We start from the raw sequence: 26,172 nt of genomic DNA, 5'->3' as shown, positions 1-26,172 counted from the left end.
GTACTGTATCCTTGAGCAGGGTCCTACCATATCAGAACCAAGAACAAATATGTATCAAATAGAGCACTGATCCTTTTGATGAGATCATATTCACTCTAGACGGACACTTCCTCAAAGTAGAGAGCTGGCGGCCTTGGGGCGGCACTCTCTGGAGAAACAGAACATCACACGTTCTTCTGCAAGGCTCTGAAGGCCATCCTCTGCAGACCCACTCTCTAAGGATCTGCATCAGTTGCTGTCTCTCTTTTCCTTCAAAGGCTCTGTCTTGTTTACTCCCTCATGACTTCCTCTTTTATCTCTTTTACTGGAAGGCAAGTAGACCTATACAGTTTTATCCTAGGAGTGTCTTATGTACACAGTCAGATATATCAGCATCCCAAACAAATGAAGCCTTTATCCCTCACTATAGGCCCTAAGTTATAGTTGCTACATTAAAGGGATATTTATGGAAGAAGATGCTGAACATTCACAACAATTGCAGGGATAGCAGGAGTGAGATCAAGCACCCTTTTACACCCCAGGACAACTCTGTGTTGACCCATTGTCTGACCTTTGGCTCTAGAACAGTCTCATATGTGCTTCTGGTGGTAAAGAGAGTTGTAAACTGCTGAGAGTCAACAGGTCTCATACAGTCCCCTTCTCTTTGTGTTCCTGATGTTGCCTTCATGAACTGGAACTAGTCAAAGCGAGGGCAGTACCTGAGGTACCACAGAGCAATCCAGCGGTAGCAAATGCTAACTTGAAGACCCAGGTTGATGTTCAAGGTTCTGAATCAATAACACAAGTTCTGCAGACATTTAGGCTCATGGATGGGACTTAGAACTGGACAATTTGGAAGGATGGCACATGTCCCACATCATCTGTTTAAGGCGGTTTGTGAGACCATGGGTGTTCCCCAGATGGGTAGGATGGTGAATGTTAGGAAATGTAATGACCATCCACAGACTCATAACTTTGATTAATATCCACACACCTTCTCCTCCCAGGTGTAATCCTCACCAATATCCAGCCCCCCCCCTGCCAGAAACACAGGAGGAATTACCTCTAAAATAGCTGGGCTCCAGGCCCTGGTGAAATAATGGCGGCATACATCCCCAGCAGAAGGCAATGGCATGATGACGCCCATGTTTCCACATGGAAGAGGTTAATTCTGGGATTACCTAGGTGCTGTGGAGAGTGAGGTTGACGAGACTCCCACTCGTCAGGGATCAGGCAGTGCTCCAATGCTCCCCATCGCCCAGACACACATGCCAGGCAAGCTGCAGGAAACACCATTGGCTCACTGACCCAAGGCAGCCAGGCATGGGGATCTGTCTCCAGCTCAGAGCTTGTAGCTGCAATCACCATTCTTCCTTGATGCCTGGCCATGTTGGAACTGTCCCACCACCATTCTCCATTCTGCCTCAACACCTGGGAGTTATGGAATCACGGGATGAGCATGGCTACCGCATTTCAACATGGCGGGGTTTTGTCAGATTTCTGGTGGGGACAGGGTCTGAGTCTTTGTCTGTAGTTGGTGGCAGAAGGAGGGAGTGCTGGATCTAGTACCAAACAACACTAGAACAAAGTGTGAAAAGACCTCAATGCCATACATTTTCTCATGATGTTAGGGAAGATTATTTCTTACCTGAAAACACATTTTCCAAGTGAAGAAAAAATGAAAAACTACCATATGTGAGTCTAAATGTCTTCACATTAACACTAGTGGGTGGTCCACAGGAAGACATTCATTCAAAATAAATATATTTCAGTACGATTGCCCATAGAAATCTATGAACTGTGCACATTTCCATGAGCAGACCTTGGGGTTTTTGTTCATACCCCAAAGGTCAGAAATCTATGCAAATCAAAGAAAAAACTTGTGAAGCACAAATTGATTCTCTGTGAATCAGCTCCAACGTCAACATGTAATGTATGTGCTTAGTTAAATAGGAAGGCTTTATTTTACACATGAAAAGTGTTTTAATGATGTGTCTTACCTCATAAGCATTTCAGCTAAACTCTTTGCATCTGGAACAAATAAAACATTCATTAGTATGACACTTATACTAATTGCATTCAGCTACTAAATTAGAATACCCGTCTCTAGTTTAAAAAAAAAAAGAAAATAGTAGAGCTCCAGTCACTTTATGACCGATTTCACCTCTAAACAGGTCAACATAAAGACACCCCGAGGTTCAATCTGTGCTAGGCTAATGAGCTGGGCTGCGCTCTTCTGTGGCATGCGACAACTCTAAGATGAACTGTCCAGAAGAACGCGCTTTCCACATGCCGTTAAAAGTAGTTCATTCAGTTCTGAAATCTGTGGGTCTGATTCACAAAGGTAAATAATATTTTTTGAGTAATTAACACTTTTGAATAAGTTCTCTACTTTTAGCTGTTCACAAAATCAGAGTGCAAGTTACTACCGCAAAAAACAAAAAACAGTACTAAGTCCAGCACTACACATGGCCAACCACTGGTACTGCAATACCCTTGCATAGATAATAATAGAAGTAAGGAATCAAAATAAAACCAGATAGGAAATGTCAAATTGAAAATTATTTTTAAAATAGTTAAAAATATAAATATATATAATTTAATGTTAAGAAATATGTCAACTGCATGTTTAGTATTTAATTATTTAATTATAAAATGTTGTTATACACTATTTTAAATGCAATAATCAATGTAACAAAATGTTTAATTCAAGTATAACTACATTTAGTTTTAATTCTGCTCATGGCGTCTTCTGAGGCCCTTATTAGGAGTACAGAATTCCTCTCCTCATAAGTAGTGCCTAAATTATGTAATACCTGAAGTTTGAAGGCCTGTCCTTGTATGTACTCTGTTCACCAGAACATTGTTAATATGCTTGTTGGTCCAGCCAATTGTGTTTAATCTGTTGCATCTCTAGCATTTGGCTCATCAATGCCTTTGCTTTTAAAACTGTTTTACTATGTTATAAGTGCAGGTAAGAGAATGGTGTTTTCTTACTCAAAGTTTCTTTTAGACCCATTGCTCAGAAACACATCTTCTTTCTTTTGGATAAGGGGCTAAGTGTAAGCAATACACTCTTTTGGTGATTTGCAGAGAAGTGCATATTTTACTGAGGTTTCTCTGATCCCTGGATTTTTGTAAGCTTAAATAGTGCCTACATATTTTTGGTAGTTGTGGGCACAGTCTGGAGAAGATCTCCAACCTGAGTCCCAAAATCTCAAATTTTTCCCATGCTGAATCTGATTAGTAATCAGAGTTACTATTGGCCCTATTGTGTTGAAATTTAGATGTGGTTCTTTATTCTACTGATAAGAAAGTTAAATGATTACTTATAGTTCATTATCTTCCTGTGGGAAAGTTGTATTTAACAAACTCCATCATCACCTCATGTATTAACTGTGAACCCTCACTGTCGTATTACGTTGAAATTAATCTAAATACTGAAGATTCTGTCTTCTATTGTTGATATTTGATCAATTGGAGACAGATCACTTGTACTGAGTGCAGACCTCCAATGCTATAGCACTATTAACTTACATTTGAAATAAATCTTTAATTCCCACCTAAAGAAGAAAATATTTTTTTATTAAGCATTAATTACTTATTAATCACTTTTGAAGACTCGGCGTTATGCAAGGCAGGATCTCTTTTAAAATTCAGAACTAAAGAAAACAGATTTGAGCTACTCTAGTTACTGGAGGTTCTTTTAAAATATAAGGAATCTTCTAATTCAACTTATGTAGATTGAGCTTTCTTTGACCTTCACTGGAGTGCAGTATGCAAGTGTTTTCAAACAATTAATCACCCATCAATCATAGAAATACAAGTGATCTGTCTCCAATCAATCAAATATCAACAATAGAAGACAGAATCTTCTTATCTCAGTACTTAGGGGCAGATTTACAAGCCCCTTGCAACACTTTTACGGCGCTGTTGCATCACTTTTGTGACGCAGCGGCGGCGTAAACCATGGGCCGCGTTGCAACTTATTTACAACGTGACACATCTAGGCAGATGCGTCACGTTGTAAAGCCCTGCGCCACATGAAACCTGCGTCAGGTTTCATATGGGCGTTCTGTCGCAGGGTGGGCGTTCCCTCGCAGGAAAGCCCCGTAAAACTGACACAGTGAAATCTACAAGATTTCACTGAGTCAGTTTTACGACGCTGCTGCGTGAAATCCTTATGCCTGCTTGAAGCAGGCGTAAGGAGTGATGCACCACGTGAAGTATGGGCGGCCCCTGTGCATTGCAGGAGTTGCATTGCGCTTGCGACGCGACTCCAGCAATGCGCCGCCCATACGCCACAAGATGCATCACGCATCTTCCCCTCCTTGCACCATGGTGCGCTGCATTGTAAATGCGACGCATCCGTGGTGGCGCAAGGGGGGGATTACGTGACACATCTGTTCTGGCGCATCCCTGCTGATATGCAGAGATACGCCAGAAGTTGTAAACTGCCCCCTAGTATTATTTCAACTTAATACGACAGTGAGGGTTCACAGTTAATACGTGAGGTGATCATGGAGATTGTTAAATACAACTTACCTACAGGAAGATAATGAACTATAAGTAATTATTTAACTTTCTTATCAGTAGAATAAAGAACCACATCTAAATTTCAACACAATAGGGTCAGTAGTAACTCTGATTACTAATCAGATTCAGCATGGGTAAAATCAGTGATTTGGGGTCTCAGGTTGGGGATCTTCTCCAGACTGTGCTTACAACTACCAAAAATATGTAGGCACTATTTAAATTTACAAAAATCCAGGGATCACAAAAACCTCAGTAAAAAATGCACATCTCTGCAAATCACTAAGAGAGATTAATGCTTACACTTAACTCCTTATCCAAAGGAAAGAAAATGTTTTTCTGAGCAATGGGTCCAAAAGAAACTTTGACTAAGAAAACACCATTCTCTTACTTGCACTGATAACATAGTAAAACAGTTTTAAAAGCAAAGGCATTGATGAGCCAAATGCTAGAGATGCAACAGATTAAACACAATAGGCTGGACCAACAAGCATATTAACAATGTTCTGGTGAACAGAGTACATACAAGGACAGGCCTTCAAACTTCAGATATTACATAATTTAGGCACTCCTTATGAGGAGCAGAATTCTGTACTCCTAATAAGGGCCTCAGAAGAGGACATGAGCAAAATCACACACAAGGTGGGTTGAGTGGTGCAGTTTTGTTGTTTCAGACACTTTCGGTTCATCAGTTTGGACAATAAAATATTTAAATAATTGTCCATATGGTAATTAATTGCAGCTTTTTACAAATGGATCTGGAAAGTAAGATTTAAGCCTTGACTAGTTGTGTACTACAATATTTACATTTATAAGACCTACAAGCAAAGCAAGAAAGTGAAATTACAGCTCTACCCTGCTTCAGCTTCCATAGTGGAGAACCCAATCCAGCTGTTTTCGTTTGAGAAGGAAAGTCAGAATGCTATGGTTGTAATGCTTCAACTCATAAATAAATACTTCAACTCATAATTACATTGTTATTCGCACAAATGGTATTTACATCTTGCTATGCAAATATTACCTATGATTTAAAGAAAGGGAGTATTCTACGAAATGACTCGGTCATTAAAGATACATTGAAGATTTTCCCATATGAGACTCTGAGCTAAAACGCACACCGATTCCTTTTTATCCAGAGTTCGGATTAATTCCACAGATGACATAAATTTGGTGAATTACTTTAAAGGCATGTTTGCCTTTCATTGAATAATGTTTTGCCATTATAAAAGGTCCAATCTTTCCATTTATAAATAGTTGTAGGATCTTAAATACGACCTAGGAACTCTTCAAATGAGCCAACTGTGCAAAATAGTTAATAGGTTTTGAAATACTGAGTATTCCAGTTTTAAACAGCACTTATGGGTGATTATGAACATAACTTTATTTATAACAGTATTTAGATATTTCCAATAGAATATTTGCAATATTTTAAAGACAAGGATGGCACATTTCCTTTGTTAAGTGCCACATTGCGGTTGATGTAGGTGAGAAGACATGAGTAGAGATTTGTGTGGTCTGATTCATGCACTCTTTCACTCAATCTACACAGGCATCCTTTGGACTAAGCAGGGGGCAGGGATCACTGAGATCTGTCTTGTACTTTGGGGTCTGACACAAGATCTCCTCACTCACCTCTGAGCCTCTTCAACCTCTGCTCCCTTCGCCGTCGTCGTACTATCAGCAGAAGCACGAAAAGCAGCAGGACTCCGACCAATATACAGGAAATGGTGACCAGCATCTTCAGGCCCTCGTTGGTCGCCAGCCCTTCCTCACCTTGGACAACAGACTTAATGAGTGGAGGGATTGTACCTGGAAACAGTGTCATGACATTAGATCCCTAATAATGAAAGAGAAAGTTGAGTTTTCAAGGATGATACTGCATGGAATCCATGTGCCCAAGATCACTTAAGGGCACATGATGTTCCATTGTGGATGGCCTTTGGTTCTAAGTCCATATATTGTACATTGAGCATCTATGTGTATATAAAATAATTAAGAGCCACATTCAAATGTGAGTTACAGGTGTGAAAAGAAGACACATTTTCTGTCAAACTCAACATTGAAAGTCAATTGAGGCAAAGCAGACAAATCACGGAGGACTGAATTTTAAGAAAAATACCTGGAACTTCACATTAATTTAAATTATAACGTAATACTAAGCATATCTTTGAAAGCTGCACGAAAGTGAACCCATATCACCAAATTCATGACGGTACAATAACAATATTATCATCAACAAAGTCAAATAAGAAATGTAAAATGCCAGTAGAAAAGTAATAGAGAAATAATATCTTGGTTGATCTAGATGAGTATTAAGATTAAAGTCTGGTGAACGTTGAACACAAAGGCCGTCATCATGAGTCTAGTGGTGCACGGACCACCAGACTCATGGTGGCGGTCTCCCAACAGCCCTATCATGCCTAGGATGGTCAGGGCACCCAAGGACCGCCGTAACCGTCGCAACCACCAGGGATCTGCAGTTTCCTTATGGTTGCGCTGCAGTGCTGAGGCCGGAATATGCTTAGCGGGACCGCTGCGGTCCCACCAAGCATATTGCCAGTTTCCTCTCCGCCACGGTTATCATGGCGGTAAGACTGCCGTGAAAACCGTGGTGGAGAGAATACAAAGGGGGTCCTACAGGACCCCCTGGTGCCTCACCCCATGTGGATGCACACAGGCGTGCATGCACCCCAGTACCTGCACCACATGCACTGCAGCAGTTCATGCCGTGCAGGTACTGCCTTTGATGTTCCCATTGCGGTGCCTATTTCATAGTCACCACCCCAGGAACACCAAAGAACCGGCTGCCAGACCAGGAAAAACTCCTAATCTAGCCGGCGGTTCCTACACTGGTTTGGCGGTGCAGGAGCAGGGCGGTTCGGCTCCTACACCGCCAAACTCATAATAAGGCCCTCTTTACGAATGACTATGGAAAAACTCCGAGATTTCCTGCCCCGGACATACTGTTACAGAGGGACCCAGTTTTTTTTCTGCGGTAGGAAAGCTTTGAGTATTTGCCATTTTGGGATAAACATGCCAGAATCGGTATTATTGTGCCAATTCCAGCAGGTTTCCCCAAGTGTTTCATATGGAGATTTCTGCTGTGTCTATCAGCCTAAATCTCCATGTGAAACAGCACAGGCATAATAGGAATCGGGCACGGTAACTGCTGTTAACGACCCCAGAGGAATTAGCAGACCAAAGCGATTAACTCATGGATTGTTTCACCTAGTTTTCAACAGTGTAGGGGTGGAGAAATCTTAAAACATTTCCTGTTTTGTGTTGCATGACTATGACATAAATGTATATGCAAGGGTGAACAGTACCCACAGGCTGTCATGCACAAGGATAATCCATGGTCATTACAGCAAGACCCCCTGGGTATTGAACAACCTTCAGTAAAATGGATGGAGCAGCAGTCTCTGTGTGACAGTACACTGACATTTCTCTGTCAATGATCTCTTTTTCAATTTAGTGTTTTAGAGGAATATATGGAAGCAGCCTGAAGACAGTGGGTCAGCTCACAGTGTTAAGGAGTTGCAGCGCATCATCCATCAACAGAGCATCGCGTTGTTGACAGCGCGTCAGTAGGCACATGAGTATAACACACATTTTGTCATCTAACATCGCTATTAATCCTTCGTGATGTACTGAGCTCTCGGTGGGAATGATAATGACATGGTCAGTTTGGGATGCATCACTATGTGACCAATGCTTCTGAAAGCAAGCTTGTTGGTACATGCCAACGATCTAGGTATGATAGTGACTTATCTTCTTGTTCAGTCCATTCTACAGTGCAAGTTAGTCATTACAACTGTTATTTGAAACACATACCTAGAAAATTAATACATTCAAAAACATTTCTGAAAAACACATTTTTCAGACCTGAAATATGAGCTTTCGGTTCTTTAACAGCGTGTAACAAAAAGTTGATGTTACTACAAAATGCATGGAGTAAAGAGACATACTTCAACCCACCAGACTCTTGCCTGGCTTTCTCAAATGGGTGGGGACCAGTTTCATAAAACTAAAAAGACTGAACACCAGGGTGTAGCAACCTTTAGTGACACGCCCCCACAAAAAAGTGATCACGCAAAGCCAACTATTTCCTGCAGTGCAGGCAGATGCAGGAGTTCTCTTACCACTGGAGCGGAACCAGGACTCGCACTGTCCACAGTGCAGCTACTGGTCTCCAGGACCCCCCCCCCTGTTCTAGTCACTTGACAGTGAGTGTTCAGAAGTGGATGGCGCATCTGAGCAGCAACTCCAACAATGATGCTAGCAAACTCCTGGCCTGTACTTGGGGGGGGGGGGTGCCCCAGCCTCAGCTGGGTGTGTAATCCAGCAGAGGACTGCACCACCAGAGGAGGCAGGAAGCAGGTATCATTTGGAAAGGGACATTCCCAATATACTAAGGCCATTCTATACGAAGAGCACTGCAGTGGGATGCTGGCCATTTAGAACAGGCGTATTGAACTTTTGACACTTTTATATTTGCCCATTTATCCATAATGGTGCTGAGCTGTTAACAGCCAGACGCCCTTGCTTCTGGCAGCAGTATGGTACTGCACATGTAGTAATGGGGACCTCCTTGTTGAAGTTATAATTTCAAAGTAGCACAATTAGTAAATACAGTCACATTAGAAACCCAATTAAGTGCTGACTAGTGCATGAGTACAGAGTGTGCTAGATGGAGTGATATCTACTTGATATTTCTAGAAAGTCAGCTCCATCCATTTGATGAAAGTGATCAGAGACTTAAAACTGCCTCAAGTGATCAGACATTTACAACTGCCTCATTACTGGTACCCACAAAGAACCTTGGGCCTCATTTATGAGAGGCTTGCATCATGTTTGCATTATGCAGCGTGGTTTATGCGTAGTGCAAACTTCTAAGTCAGTTTTAACCCATATCTCTTTACTGGGGGTGAATGCTTGATTCATTCAGTAATCCGTTGACATTTTTTGCCCTAAGTGGGATGGGTATGCCCAGATTTGGATCCCCTGCTCGCTGTGCTACTAAATTCAAGCTAGCCTGGCTGATGAGGGGTGTTACCCCGAAACCTGTCCCAGAATGCTTGTTTCAGGTCCAGGGAGGACCCGGCTTGGCAGTTCGGGCTGGACTGTTCCCATGAGGTGCAGGGTCATGACTGATTAGTATATGGCTGGATCCAAACTGGGGTGGCAGAGTGAGCAGAAGAACGGTTTTAACCCAGATCTCTTGAGTGGGGGTGAATGTTTGATTCATCTAGTGTTCTAACCCTCTTTTGTTGTTGCAGCAGGTATTGCCTTAAACACAGCATATTCCTGCCCTTTCACTGTCACACAGTGTAGCGCAGCAAGGTGACTTGCTGTGCTGCGCTGCGCTGCACGGCATGACTTCCTCATAAATGAGGCCCCTTAGGTTTAGATTTGGGGCACAGCCTGCACTGCCTTCTTGAGAAAATAATATCTGCATGAGCTATGGGAGGCCATTTTAGATATCTCAGTCTTGTGATGGATAGAATGTGTTGCGAATAGATGCAGCCTGAGCTGTTGTCACTAAATACTGAAACCGGCACATGTTAATATAACATTTGAGTCATAGCGAAAGCCTGCTTTGAATATTAGCTAAATTACCCATAAGTAGTACCGAGGATCCTATGAAGACTGGGTGCATAATGTTCAAAAGTGAGAGAAGACAAATATAGGATTGGCATGTCCCTGCAGCAATAGGACTCAAACATGCTACATACTACATAAGGTTGAAACAGCCTCTTCTTATTGTTTATACCTCTTTTTCCAAATTTGTTTCAAGAAGAACAAGAAAATGAATGTTTTCTACAGTACAATATTTAACAAAAATCGAATTCACTGGTTACATAGAATTTTGGTAAATATGTCCCAAAGTTGTTTTTTTTATGAAAGAGTTGCAGCTCCGCCTGCGATAGCCCTGCCAGACTCTCCCTCCTGCAGTGATACTAATTAGAAATGCCCAGCATAAGAAAAAAAATGAGAATGGAATTCATCAAGAGAACAAAAGGCATTTTAGACCAGCCTCCTGCTAGAAGAGCCCTAGGGGGGATTAATTAAAGGTGCATTGATCAATGTTTATTGAGGAAGAGGGGAGAGAAAAGATGACACAAAAGCACAAAACACTGGTAGGCATGCTCATAGGCAGGCTAGCTCCTGTCACCCCAGGAGTTGGTTGGGCCCAGAATCATTATGTTGGTGGGTGGAGGGGGTTTATTCAGTTTAATTGACTAACCCATGCGAGGGCTGATAAAGCCAAACAGTGGAAGCTGGATCTTGGTGATCCAGGAAAAAGCATTTTTGAGTATAGGTGGTAGTACTATTTTATGTACTCTTACATGTCTCTGTGAACCGGTCCCGAAAGATCTAACTCTCAAGTGCAAAGAAGACACTGTCCATTCTGTTTGGACAATGTTCCCATTTTAGATGTTTAGGGGCTAATTCACAAATGCTTGTTAGGCTAAATTAAGAGCACTACAGAGTATTACTTTACGCACTTCCAACATGCATAAGTCACTAGGCTCCAGTAATAATGAAATTGCATGTTTTTGTTAGTAATTTAGCATTTGTTTACCAACCCATACGGCAGGTGGTGCGTGATCCGCTCTCAAAGAAGGATTTTTCATCTTACCCACACTACCGCCTGTGGCTTCAACCTGTGCTCACAACTACTCTAATGTATCCCAAAAGTGCTCTCAGATGGCGCCATGCTGCACGCTGTGATTTACAGATATAACAATTAACACACTCTTTTTTTACTGAGGCACTAAATTATGTATAAATACCACCTGTGTCCTATTGGAGCTGATACATCACCGATGCAGCGTCAGCCATGCGGTGGTGGAATATGGGGAAAGCGATGTATGTGTCATTGGGCAGAGTGCTATCAGGTTGCTTGCTCTTAGAGCCTTCAACCCAGAGGTCTACGCCTCTCCTTTAATTTAACAGCAGATTAAAAACATTTGAAGGCAACATTATGGTTAAAACAAACACTGAATTATACACAGGAACCTGCGAGCACCAAGGGATAACCCAAACTGAACTAGTCTTAATTACTGATCAAGCATTGCATTACAAGTATTTCCAGAATAACATAGCAACACAAACCTTGCACAGGAATACTACAAAGTGGTTCAGTTAGTGTCACTGACACTCTGGACATGACAGAGATGTGTATATTCAAATCTACGGATCTTTGCATGTTTTTGAACTTCATTTGCTATTTGTCTGTCTGGCTACCTTTGGCTATGCTGGTGGGAATATATTTTTATTGTTTCCGGGATTATTGCTTTGCGACCAATTACTATTATATGACATCACCCCTGACCTATTCATTTTCATCTTCACTGATGCTGCCAACAGTGTTGCTCTACTATGAACTACCTGAGGCTTTCTTTATACTCCTAGTTATTTTCCCCACCACTACCTGCATAGTAACAACTCTGCTAAAGATGCTCTGTCTGTAAACCAACTTAGTTGAACTACAAATGTCACACACACACAGCAAATTTGCCATTTTTGCACTTAAAAAACACTCATACTTATACCCATAGACATTGAAGACAACTACACAAGTATGTATGGCCTATGTAGCCTTTCAAACCATCTTCCAGCATATTCACCTTCTTACCATTTACCAGGACTTTTTAGCATTCTGTAACATTTCTTCATTGAAAACTGCAGAGCTTGCACATAAAAATCAATATTCGAATCAGTTTTGTTGAACGTAAAACCACCAATAAAAGGCTACCCCAATAAACAATGATTCCCTAACTGAGTCACCATCAAGCACATTACCCCATTGTTAAGCATGTGCCGCATACCTTGCCTTCCAGAGAAACACCTCAGGATATAGGGGATGTGAAAGTCTTGAAGGTTACTAACATGGCTGAAATGTCTCCAGAGGATTTGAGAGTAGGGGTGGGCAGCAAACTCCGCCCTGCCAGTGAAGTTTGCGGAGTTTTGCAACTCCGCGCTCTGTTTGGAGCATGGAGATCACAAAAACTCTCCCCACCACTGCGTAGGAGAGTTTACCGCCCATCGATAGTAATAACTGGTGAATGGTGTAACAGTTATCCTGGGCCTAGTGCTATGCATTTTTAATGACTTCTAAGGAGAGCCTCAGGGCCTTCTCTTCCTCAAGATGTAATAAACAAGGCTGGTTGGGGTCGAAATTACAGCAAAGCCACTCAGTCATGTCTGCGGCACTGGAGAAATCAGAGTGCTTTGAATTGTATCCTGCTTCTGGTTCTGACGTTAGAAAAGAGGTGGATACGCAGCATGTGCCACTTTGCCGCACCTCTTCCCCCAGCACATCCCTCTCATGCTGCTTCCTCTTCCGTTAGCTTGCTGTCCTTTGACTGATGCTTTGTTTTTCATGTTCTTCTAATTTCACCCAAGCAAGCAGCATCCTGCAGGCAGGTGGCAAGTTCTTCTTCTCAGAGATAAAGGTGCGCACCAGAGGCCGCAGACAAGTGCCGCATGTGCACACTGGCAGATAGTGCTCATGCTACTGAGAAGCAGCTCAGCCGGGGGAGTGGGAGCCGAACTCGGGTGAATTACTGTCTGCTTCTTCTGTCTGCCGGCACAATGGGAGCTCTAACAGGAGCTCTGGAGGAAGGCAGAGGAACCCAGCAACCCAGTGTGGAGGAAGAGCCTCATGTCACCGGGGACAGCGGCCATAGAGAGGCCACTTTCTGTCCCCGCCTGTCCGGAACCGGCTCTCCTGCTGAGCTTAGGGTGGACAGGAAGATGCTCGAGGCGATGCTGTAGTGTAAAGTAAGTTAATGACCGTGCTTCATGGGGAGTTGTCGCACTGTATATAAAGCTGCATGGACTCAGTGCTTATCCAAAGCGCCTGCACTGTTCCTCTGTGCATTGACTACTCTGTGCGGTTAAGCACCGTGGCTACACAGCTCCCTTGCTAAATCAGTGTCTAAACACCAACTATGTGCTGTAGCCTGGCTAAGCATTGCTAAACGAGCCAACCTTCATGGCCCCTGGTATTCAGCACTTTCTCCAACTCCGGCGATATCCTAGACCTGTTCCTTGCTCTGCACTGCTTCCCGGCTGAAACGCTTACATTGCATGTCTCCACAGCTTTCATACCACCCCGGGGGCTAAGCTGCATAGTGCACACCGCAAGAGCTTGCACGCCACTAACTTGGTCATTGTTCCCTGGCTTCAGCCTGACCAGTTATGTTGGTGTTGGTGTGTATGTTTTATGTGCTTTAAAGATAGAATACCAACCAACTCATTGGCATTGTGATGTAACTCAATTAAGTACATTGTAAAGCTATGTAAAGTCACAACTGTGAGTTGTGCATGCATAAAGCACTCAGCCTCCTTCATTTTTATGGATTAGAACTGATTGGCAAGTTTATTGAACATTTTGAATTACATTCTATATATTTCAAAAAAAGGCATTTACGGGGACCTTCACATTTGTTGATGTATTGTTTACTGGTTACATGTCACAGTACATCTTCAGTGATGCAGTGCAGTTGTGCTATTTGTAGTTTTACTTTGCAATCTAGCCGTTCCAGCAGAAGAAACATTAAAATCATACTACTGGGCACTGATGCCCCCTGCTGACACCCAGCTGTAATGTGTAAGCCACTTTTAAGTGAATAATTCTAGCCCCGGGTGGCATTCCTCCACACACTCTGTGTAATTTCACAGAGTTTTTAATGAACTCTGCAGAATTCCGCGGAGTAGAACTTTGTGAGTTCTTCCCACTCTTTGTTGAGAGGAACTGGTGTTAAGTGGTATATCAAGTCTATATCAGGTAAGTACTGTAAACATGAATCATTCTTCATCCAATTCAAAGAGTACTAGACCCTGCATTGAGGCTTCCCAGTAATCTGACTAAAGAGGCTTAAGAAATAAAATCCTGTGCCATAGAAATCCTGTCTCAAAACCCACAGAAAACACAATCAGCGACACCACATGCCTCAGGCAGGAAAGTGTTCCCAGGTGAGCCTAAAAACATCAACCTAAAGAAAAAGCGCACTTGTCCATTGGAAGACCTGCTACATATCCAATTCATTTAGAATGTAACAGCTAAGAAAAAACACAGGAAGAAGTTTGACAAAGATGAAGTCTTCCACTCCTCCCTCTGCAGTGTGCACTGCAATTTGTTAATGTAACATAGACACATGTCTTGTTTCCACATCAAAATGAGACAGCAATAAGGGAACGAGTACCCAATCTTGGTTTAAAAATACAGAAAAGGGTGTATTGTATTGAATGCAAGCTGAAGACCATCTCAACAATGTCAAATAAACTCTCATATACCTCTATCCAATATCTTTCAGCTATTGTCCTCAACTGAGACACTACTCAAATCAAAGTAAAAAAGTGGAATATAACCATGACATAGCAAATTAAGGATCGGACCAAAAGAAAGCAACAAAGCCAATTGATTACCTATGAAGAAACAAAACTTTTGTTACTTAGGACAGCTCAAGGACTTAAAGCCCAGAGATAAGAACTGATGATGAGGAAGGCTCAGATGTGAATATTTACTAATTCTTAGACCCCAACAGCAGCTGGACACAGGGCATGGTATGACACAGGAGAGCAGGAAGGATCTGTGGGCACCAAAAGTATGCATGCTATTGTATGACCGATTTTAGATAACATGTGAGGAGTGTCTAAAATAAAAGAAACTAGCAAGGATGTAAACTAGGTATGTTATAAAGCAGAAGAAGTAGATTATAACTTTGAGGCATTTTCTACTTTCTTTATTGAAGCTGAAGATAGAGTAGGCGTGGTAGAAGATACCCATAAAGCATGACAGAGAAATTAGAGCACCTTGACAAAGCTACAGTGTAAGAACGAGTGACCTGAGAATAGGTTCAGATGATTGAAGTTGGGGTTTGTGGAAGTACCTGAGGATGCTGAAGGAACTAAATGTATTGAACATTTGCTCACAAATCCTATTAAAGAGCTTGACCGAATACTCATATTGATAAGGCTAGAGATCTAACAATAGTACATGCCCATTGAGAAACTTCAACAAACCCAAATCTGGCTCCACTCAACTCAACATTCTTGTTTGTTTCGTTGACTGTTGCATAAAGTAGGAAATATTGGAACAAAATAGAATAAAGCAAGATTTCAAATTTGCCGCAAGGTACATGCTCTGCATACTTCTGGAGGTGTCCTTCGACCTAGCCCAAAATGGCAGGGAATAGAGGCCTACAGAATTCAAGAGCATGGGAGCGCAGGTGAAAATGGTAAAACAGTTCCCGATAAATGTATTGTAAAAAGGGGCATTTCATATGGTTGATCAAAATGGATGAGGTTTGATCCTTTCTTCAGAAGATAAAAAGAGGGAAATTTGAGTGATAATAATGGCTCAGCAAATGGGCACAATAGTGTTTATTAAATATAAAAGGTTTCTAACAGAAAAGAGCACCAATCATCACTCAGAGCTCAATGGATACCCAGGCACTTAGGTTCCATGGAGCTTATAATGTATGCATTCCATTGTCAGCAGACACAACCAATCAGTTTAAAACATAGAGGCAAGTAGGTTACTGGTGACATTACATCAATAAGAAGATACCACACACCTCCCTCCTCTTAACACAGCAAAAAATTATTGTAACAAAACTTGCATACAATTCAATAACACAGAGAAAATAGCATTCCTCACCAATACTCACATGTAACATCATGCTTAACGCTCTATGTCATAGAAATATATATTTATACATAATCTGTCAGAACTTTTGGTCTTTTAAAGACCTCAAACTTCTCCTCAACCCTTGTTTATTTTCATTTTCCTCTTTTTGTTTGTGTTTGTTTTTTTCTATTCTTCCTTAGACATGATCAACCTACAAAGGACCTTTACCACTCCATTAAGGTTCCAAAATATATGATCTCCTGTCTGTACAGCATTATCAAACACTTTAATTACTTTCAAAGGAGCAGAAAACTGCCTACCTTCATGATTCTCCTATCCCAATCATCACTCGGAGTTCCATGGAAACCAGGGCACTTAGGTTTCATGGAGCCTATGTATTTACATTCCATTGTCAGTGGATACAACCAATCGGGTTAAAACATAGAGGCAAGTAGGTTACTGGTCATATTACATCAATAAGAAGATGCCACAATAACACCTCCAGTTCTGTGTGATCACATGTTTGATCTGACACTCTTGGTTAGACTCGAAAATCAGAAAGGTTAAAGAATTCTGTGATTTGAATATTGATACAACATAGGGAAAATTGTTTGGGAGTCTTTGTAAGCATACCCAAGAGGTTACTTTGTTACGAATGGTGCAGGTTGTAAACAACAATCTGGGTTGGAACTTCAATTAAAGGAGACAAAAATGCAAGAAGCCTATATACATGTGCCCAGAAAATATATCACTCGGATTATTAAAAACTTGGTGAGAGAGCAGCTGAGGTTTGTAATATTCAAACCAAAAAAGGGATGCTGAATAGCCAAAACATTCATCAAAAACTATTTGAGGAAGATACCAGGACCAGTAGAATCCTGGCATGGAAAATAGAAATTTGACAGGTTTCTAACCAAGTACACTTTTTTAGGAGAAACAGGACCAAACACTAAAACAGCTCCTGATATTACAGAATTTCGTAAAAAGCCAGGATGATAAACTATCATGGGAAGATCAAGCACATTTACCTCAGCATATTACTGAGGATGGAATCAGGGAGGCAATATGATCTTTTCTTCACATAAGGCCCCTGGGATAGAGCGACCAAATGAGAGTTACAAAATATATGTGGATCTCTTCATTCCATGCATGAGCTTGGTTTTTAACATTAATAGACAAGATAGTAAGTCTTCACCTTCTTATATCCGGTTTAATGCTGATTACAACATTTCCATCAAGGTATGTGATGGTAAATTGGCAGTTAGGATAACTAACTTACTTAGTTCATCCAATCAAAATAGCTTTATCCCTAGGTTGCTTTTAGCTACTCATTCACATTCCTCTTGGTAAATGATGGAAGCTTCTCAGGTAGAAAAGACACCTATGGGCATGTGGTTCCTGAATATAGAGGAGGTGTCTGATATAGGGAACCATTTTTGTAGTAACTAATGGAAGAGATTGCCTTTCCCTGCCAGATCACCAAGTCACTTGGGTCTCTTCACCATAGATCCCAGACTGATTAAATAATGAAGGGGGCATTCATAGGACAGGTTGAGACTGAAAGAGGTACAAGACAGATGCCCATTCTCATTATTACTATTTGCCATCTTTATTGAACCTTTATCCTATTACTTTACTAAAAAGAATCCATAAGGTTTCCCTAGCGTCACCCCGGGAGGTGGCGATTCACTCCAGGTTTAAATTGATCCAACTCAAACTATTGAATAGGACCTACTACACAAGCTCCGTACTGGTCAAAATGGCTTTTTAGTCGCCCCGGTATGTCCCTGTGGCTGCGGGCAGGTGGATATTTACTTACATCAATGGTGGGATTGTCCGACTATTTAACGGTATTGGGGGGAGGTCATCTCTATTTTATCTCAGATTTGCTGTAAAGAAGTGGAGGCTTCTCCGAGATTGTGCCTCTTGAATATTTGGGATGCCACAGATCTTTCTAGACCGGAGCGATTATGGTTCACTTTGGGATGCATGGTGTCTAAGGGGAATATCACTCGAACTTGGAAGGGGGGGATGGATTTGAAACGGAATTATTGAGAGTCCGATATGGACTGGTGCATGAAGGCTGAGAGAGCGGTGTATGAGAGTAGAGGCTGCCTGAGTAAGTGGACGAGAATTTGGGCCCCCTGGAGCAAAAGCAGAGGTTGGCTATGTGCTCCTTTTAATGACGACTCCATGTTTGCGGCTGATAATTAAACTTTGTACCCTAGGCTCCATTTGTGGTACATTAGGTAATGTTTTATTTAGATTATAGTTTATTGTAAGCCTGTTTAGTTTTTTATTTTTATCAATAAAAAGTTTTTTTTTTTTTAAATCCATAAGGGTCAGTCTGTACATTCAAACTGCAACAAAGACATTACTATATGCTGGCAATGTCTTGCTCCAGAATCAAGCAACCTAGAAAATGCAGTCAAATCTTTAAAGCATTTTCTAAAGACTCTGGTTATAAATTAACAAAGTAAAAACTAAAGGTATTTTAGTGAATCACCGTAAATCAGATCTGAAGGAGAAGATGTAACAAATGGTGAAGAATGGAGCTGTAAAATATTTCAGGTTAATAGTGAAAGAGCATGCTTCTGCTATGTACTGGAAAAAATCGCAAGGATTTCCAGACCTGGTGAGAGATATTGCTTGCCCTTATTAGATGGATACATTTAGTTAAAATCATACTGCCAAGGTGCTTGATTTTGTTAAAATGTCTCCCTTGTTATAGTTTCATTATTCTTTTCCAAATTTAACAAACTAATCACCTCTTTTATATGGGCGGGTAAGTTCCTAGTATTGATCCATCCAAATGTTGTGCCTCCCTGGTGGATGGTGGTTTTAACCAGCGTTTGATTTTTGTCATCTTGCTACTCTACCCCAAGCCCTTTTGTCATCCTGGAATATCAAAAGCAGCATTTTTCTAATATTGTTAGCTACATGGTAGGTGAATAAAGACTTTGGGCTATTCCTGTGAGATTAGTAGACCAACATTAACAAAATATATATTTATATATATGGTTTAAGAGGATGAGTGCATTATTCAAAGGTTATACCTAATGATCAAAAATGATTAAAGTGCACAAGGAAAGATATTGTTTACTGATATGTGAAAATCGATTATTACCGGCTGATCTTACGCACCCTCAGAAAGCATGGCACCAAAAAAGTAAATCAGTTACTGGAAAGTAATGGAGTAATTTGTTTTGTAACGATACAACATAAACATAGGAGATGACATTAGGGTGGGATTTTTAAATATCTTCAGAGACTTAGATATTTTTTGAGTTATAAGAAAGAGAGGACCGGCTTATTCAATGCTAGATTCCAACACATTGCAGACTTGCCTTCAATCTTAGGCAATGTAAGTGGGGCAAACCCGAAGCAAGACAGGAAACATATCTCATGTCTACTTTATGCGGACGACCTTGTAATTATGGATCAAACGGAGATTGGTCTACAAAGGAAGCTAAACAGGTTCAATGAATACTGTCAATTTAAAAAAACTCGTTGTCATTATGGATAAGACAAAAATCTTATGCTTTGGTCGAAGGAAAGAAAATAGGGTTTACTTGGTTTCTGGGCACCGTGAAGTTAGAAAAGGTATCAGAATATATGTAAATGTAAATTGATACTTGTATAGCACACTACTCACCTGCAAGGGTCTCAAGGCGCTTGTACGAATACCGCTGTGGAACCCATCCTGGCTTTCCCTGTGAGGCATCCACTCCTGGGCACCCCCAAGGTGGAGGCCAGGCATCCTTAGCATTGTGGGGGCTGTTGTGGAGATTAAGCAAGCTATTGTCCAGAGTTGCAGAGTGAGACTCCATGATTGGAATGGCACCGAGGCAAGAATTATCAGGTCCGTGGAATTTTTTGAGCCCAAGACCCACCGAGGCGGGGAATTGAACCCTGGTCCCGGGCGAGACCTCTGCATCAGGGTCTGCCGCTCTAATCATTGAGCCACACTTCTCCACAATAGGTACCGGGGGATGTGGTTTGAGAGAAGCCTACAATGGCATACGCATCTCGACGCGCTAAAGCTGAGGGCATCGGCATCGGTCAAGGGTTTAAAAAGATTTAACTGTGCTTATGGCGAAATGTCCGACTGACCGGTCCTAAAAGCTTACTCAGCAATGGTACCACCTCAATTTTTATACGGTACAGAATAGCTTTTTCTGAGTGGCAAAAACACATGGGACGTTGAGGCGGGAAACATTCTGAAAAATCTATTCTCATTACCCAAATCGTCAATGGTCCAGGCTGTGAGACTGGAAGTGGTTACCACCTCATGGGGCATAACAGTTTGTATGGCCCTATTACGATTCTGGCAGCGCCTGGGAATGGAAGAAGACTATAAAATCTCACAATGGTGCAGAAACGGGATTGTAAAGAGTGAGCTAACGTCGGCAAAATGAGTCAGAGCTTCCATCGCCAAAGTGTGTAACATGATAAAGTTTATGCTGTTCCCCCAGACCCTCCAAATTAGGATCGACAAGAGGGAACTTAGGGTCCTGGGAAAATAAACCTCTCGAGCACTGGACCAAGATTAAGTCTTGAAGAAAAGCTCTGTTTATTTCATGGCGTCAGCGTGGCAAAATGATCAACATTTCCCTTACATTGACAGGCTACCTAACAGTCGGTTAAGGATAGAACTGCTAAGGATAAGCATTGGGGTAAACCCATGTTATGTGAATAACGGGGTAAAAAGATCTATGATAGAAAGTAAGGGAAAATGCACATGCACTTTAGGAACAACATGTGATATCCTACATATACTTTTGGATTGTCAGATGGTTTTAGAGATACGAAGAGAGTTTTTCTGTCCGATATTAAAAACAGGGCTCAAGCAGTAAACCTTGTAACAGAAATGATTAATCTAGACATAGCTTGTGCCATGGGGAAGTTCATACAAAAAGTTAATGAATTCCTCAAATGTGTTTAGAACTGAGATGCCTATTTTATCGCTTTATGCGGCTCATGTATTAGGAAATGTTGAAAGGAATGCGGAATTTAATATATGACGTTTTTTTAGGTTAAATAATGAACTGTGATTTTAGAAATTTTTAATGTAGTTTTTAAAAAATGTTTGAGGACCATTGGTCTAAATAGACTTGTTTTGAATATTGAATTATTGCCTTCTGCACAGTATATAATTTGCACTTGCACCCTACTGAGCCTATTGGATTTGGATTTTGAACATTATTGAATTATAGGTCTGGATGTAATGTTACCTTTTTTATTCTCTTATCCCAATGAATTGTATGTTGTTTATCTTATATACTTTTATGGTTGTAAAAGACTGAATAAAGTTATTCTTACTGACAACATAAACATAGGAAATGACTTGGGGTGGGATTTTTAAATATCTTCAGAGACTTAGATATTTTTTGAGTTATAAGAAAGAGAGGACCGGCTTATTCAATGCAAGATTCCAACACCGCCCTATAAGGGTTATATTGTACATGTACTGTATTGTATTATACAGATCTACTCAAAACCATAATCCCCGATATACTAAAATTCATACTGAGTGGTTGGAGGATTTTTTTAGCTTGAATACCATATTTTCCGATATTGGCCATATTATACGACGAGCGATTAAATAAAATTGCAACTGAAACATATAAGCTATCTAGAAGCTGTGGGGACATGGATGCATATGGCACAGACGTGCCTAAAATACAATCCTTCTGAGCTTCCATGTATGCAGCATTAAAGCAGGCATTATGATTTGAATGATATACTAAACCAGAAGTACCATTGGTCAGCCAGGTCTGGTGGCTCAATGGACTAATGTGTTCTCTGCAGGGGTCTGTGTTCAACCTCATGGTCACAGGTTCAAATCCCGGTGGGTTCACTCAGCCTTTCATCCATCTGAGGTTGATAAAATGAGTACCATTGAGTTGGGTAACAATATTCATCCGTTATTCAGCACCACGATACCTATGGGTGAATGTGTGCTTTACAAATACATGTTATGTCAGGAAGTTGTGGAGTAGCATGAAGAATCTAGCAATCAAGAATTGTATCTTTCTTGAGTCCCTGCTGGCAAGATCCATTATTGCTCACAGAAGGTGGTCTGAGGAATCACAAGTAGGACTAGAAGGCTTATTTAAATTGATAAGATAATGCTTTGGACAAAACTTAATTTCTTACAAATTGGGCAACCACTGAGGTGCGAGAAAACTGTAAAAAGGCAAAGCTTAGTTTAGGACTTTTTCATTGAATGGAAAGTATTGAAGAAAACACAGAAGAAATCAAGAAACACATTACAGACTGATTAACTTTGATTAATCATGAACACATAAAGTTTTTGTAATATTTTTGGTCTGTTGAAATGAATTTCTGCTTCTACCGAATCAAACAAAAAAGAAATGTGCATTTCACTAACTTTGCTAGGAACCACACTACTCACTGTGTCAATTCTCAGCAACACCCTCACAGCCCTAAGGCTCAAAGAATGTACTAACTTACTAGAGAACACAGTCTCCAAGAAAATACCTCAGATTTCCCTCTTTGTCCAAGCTGTCCATGTAATTCATTCAAAAGTCACATTGAAAGAAACCACAATATCTCAGGGAGTCACTGGATGATCTATGGCCTCTGCTGTCTCTCCAAGATCAAAAGGAATACCGTACCTCACAAACTGAACTGGAATACATTTTTAAATCCACATAGATCTTAGACACCATTGACTCAGGATTTTGCCTCAGATGTTTAGGACTGACCAGACACTGCTGGATGACATCCGGCATACCAATACCCAGTTACACTTATCTATACTCATCACAACCGACCTGTAAGACTTCAGCAAAGTCTATTGAAAATGTCATCAGTTCCTTACCTTTGATGAGTATCTGTATGAGTCAAATAAATACGTTATCTTTAAACAAAAGGTCAGGGGGGACCATAAAGGTATGTAGTACTGATAATACACTGCAAGTTTGATGGACGGCTCCATCAACATGACAGAGCCAAACGGCAAACTTACAACTTGTTTTTTTTTTATTTAAAAAGGGAAATCCCAAAGTGAGATTTTCTTTAAAAAAAAAAATAACAATCAATGCCCCCTCTCTATAGGAGTTCCTCCAATGGCGAGAGGGGCATTTTCACTGCCCCTTACCACTAGGTTTGTCCTGGCAGGGATGGACATTAAAAACCAGCTATGTGTCTACCCATGTAAATTAGGTGAACAACAGAGTAAGGGCCATCGGAGGGGTGATCAAACCTATGGTCTATGGTATGATTTAGAATTGGGAGGGTGGACCATAATGTTGGCAGGGAGGGAAACACCGTCACCGTTGTGACGGAGTTCCCTCGCTGTCAACAGTTAAATCGTGCCCTATATAATGCTGGTTCGCTAATGTGAAGAGGTACTCTCTAGTCTGTTCCACCTTCCAGTCCTCTCATTAAAATGCTGCAGACTGATCTGCTATGTTAATTCAAAGTTCTCGCCCTGCCCTGAAATTCAATAACTTAATTTCAAATATATATAGCTGTGATGGGGCCTCCATCACGCCTTACCCACGTCCCCCCCCCACATTGTTTGGATTTAGTGTTCGACCTGATATGGCTGACACTCTTCTACCACCCTCAGCACCCTCTACAGTCCTAAACTTTACAATCCTTCACACAGACACAAGACTTGGTACAGCACCTGCTACAATTTGTTTGCTTATTGTATCTAGTAAAACAATCAAAAATGTAGGTGTGCTCAAGAACAAGTTTATTTAAAAACACATCTACATTATACTATTCTGTTTGGGGAAGGTTTTGTACAAAAGCAGTTCTAGTATGCGGACTGTTTAACTATGCAGTATATTGCAGCCACTATGACTCTCATAAAGGTTTTGCCTTGTCAGCATAGTGTTACAACAAACAATTGATGGACGGAATGCTGACAATGCAGACATTCTCCCCCAGTCAAGAGATCTGGGTTAAATCCATCGTTCTTTTGCCCACTACACCACCCCAGTTTAGACATGGCCATATGCAAATCAGTCTTGACCCTGTGCCTCATGGGAACAGTCCAGCCCGAACTGCCAAGCCATGTCTTCCCTGGACCGGAATCAAGCATCCTAGGACCGGTTTCTGGCTATCAGCCGTCATCAGCCAGGATAGCTTGACTCCAGTGGCGTAGTGAGCACGGGTCCCACGTCTGGGAATAACCATCCCACTTAGGGCGAAAAGCGTTACAACAAACAACAATGTCAGCATAGTGGCCATAAAGAATATTTTACACAGCTGATTTGTAAAGCCCTTTACAGCATTCATAAGCCCGCGAATGTCCCAGAGAAGTCTTAACAATAAACTATGCTGGAAGTAGGAATAACTTACTCTAGAAACTAACTCACTATCTGGGGAGAGCTAACAGCATAAAGGTTTGAGATGTAGAGGGAGCAAGTCCAAGAGCAATTTCACTGTAAAGCACTGATGGCCTGCCAACACAACAAACAGCACTATCCCACATACTCATTGCAATAGCCTCCCCAAGACATGCCCTCAAATGTATGCAAAGCTTCAGAGTGTTCATTTCCAGCCATGTAAATAATTCCATCCCCAAGTTCCCATGAAATCTGAAAAGGGTAATATATAACTAAGACCACAACCCAGATTTGCCAACCTCACATGTGAAATCTGCCATCCACAGGCTAAGGTTTACTTGTAAATGGTGGAAACTGACGTTTTAATTGAACTGCTTGAAGTTTTTTCAAATTCTGCATGAGACACATCACTTTCCCTAGCTCATCCCCTTAGAGAGAAAGCATTATCATAGTACTGGACAGTCATCAAGCAACAATACAACCCATACTTACTGCCGTCATAGTTGAGTGTCGCAAATTTGGCCTGCTTCTCGGCGCACCCGGCACTATTGCACACTTTCATCTGGAGTTCGTACCACATTGACTCCTGAAGGTCATACAGGATGTAGGATTTGGAGAAGGAAGTCCGCTGGGCTGTCGTCCACAGCGTGGTGCCAAAGGAACGATACTCCAGTGTGAAGGATGTGATGGGGCAGCCTCCGTCGATCCACCCAATGAGGTTAAGCCTCACCTGCGTTGAGTTGATGCTTGCAAACAGCTCTTGCTCTTTCGAAAACTGGGGTTCTAGGAAGGAAGAAAAACTGTAAGCACAACTTTGGGCTTAACGGTGAATACAAAATAAGAGTGGAATTATGCTGGTTTCACTTTCATACATTTTGTTAAACTGAAATAAAAGGATTTCAGATTCTCATCTGGCTGTTTGTGATTCTGGTGTTGCTTATTTTTAATGTGCTCCTAATCTAAATTCACTTGGATGGTATAGCTCTAAAGGATGTTCTATGGGATGCTAGTAGCAAAGTCTGTGACTATATGTGCATCTTTTATGTATAAGGTGATCTGTTTTGGCTAAAACCACATTAGTATTGTCCCAAGCACTCATTGATATTCCTCTTACGAGCTAACAGGGGAATCTGGGTGAATGTATTACCTGAGATGCTAAGAGAATTCCTCATTATATTGGGTCTGATCATTCAGGTAAACGTTTGACTTGATTTACAGGAAAAAGAACAAACATAACTATTGTCATGACAGATCTTCCTGAGCACCATATTATTGACCAGTGACAATTTCTAGCTGCATCAGAAGTCATTGCCATTTTAACGATCTAAAAGGATTTGTGCTGAATAGTTAAGATAAATTGATTTCTAAAATGATGTTGTGTGTATGTATGTATTTTAGAAATTAGATAGTAATTTTCGGAGGACTTCTTGAAGATGCTGAAGACGGTTACTAAGGGAATTGATTTGATGCTCAGATTAGTAAAGTCAACTTTTCAAAGCTTTCAAGTAACACAACAAATTACAGCGGATCTAGCTGAATTCGGTCAAAGCCACTGAGCTATGAAGAAGCTCGTGATCTTGTGAGGGCCAACCAAACTAGTGTTCAGGGATTTGGCTTCAGCTTCGCCAAGCGAAACTCAATATAAGCATAATTGAAAAAGTTTGATTGAAATCTAATTTAATTCACAGT

The 26,172-nt window shown here is 41.1% G+C and overlaps 1 protein-coding gene across 2 annotated transcripts in view; it reads right to left on the bottom strand.

Moving 5' to 3' along the window:
* Positions 1–26,172, bottom strand: part of DSCAM (DS cell adhesion molecule) — a 1,046,690-nt gene that overhangs the window by 105,850 nt on the left and 914,668 nt on the right. Inside the window, exons 26-28 of one of the 2 annotated variants that reach the window (XM_085621230.1) lie at positions 24,976–25,266; positions 6,145–6,321; positions 1,980–2,010 (exon numbers count right to left, since the gene is read on the bottom strand). In XM_085621230.1, coding sequence (XP_085477356.1) covers positions 1,980–2,010; positions 6,145–6,321; positions 24,976–25,266 — 499 coding nt within the window. The remainder of the gene's footprint in view (positions 1–1,979; positions 2,011–6,144; positions 6,322–24,975; positions 25,267–26,172) is intronic. The other variant, XM_085621231.1, reaches the window with a different exon arrangement.

This window comes from Triturus cristatus, chromosome 8 (assembly GCF_964204655.1).
Source record: "Triturus cristatus chromosome 8, aTriCri1.1, whole genome shotgun sequence".
In the NCBI taxonomy this organism is placed as follows: Eukaryota; Metazoa; Chordata; class Amphibia; order Caudata; family Salamandridae; genus Triturus; species Triturus cristatus.
Note: the sequence above shows the minus strand (reverse complement) of the source record. Positions and strands in the feature narration are given on the sequence as shown.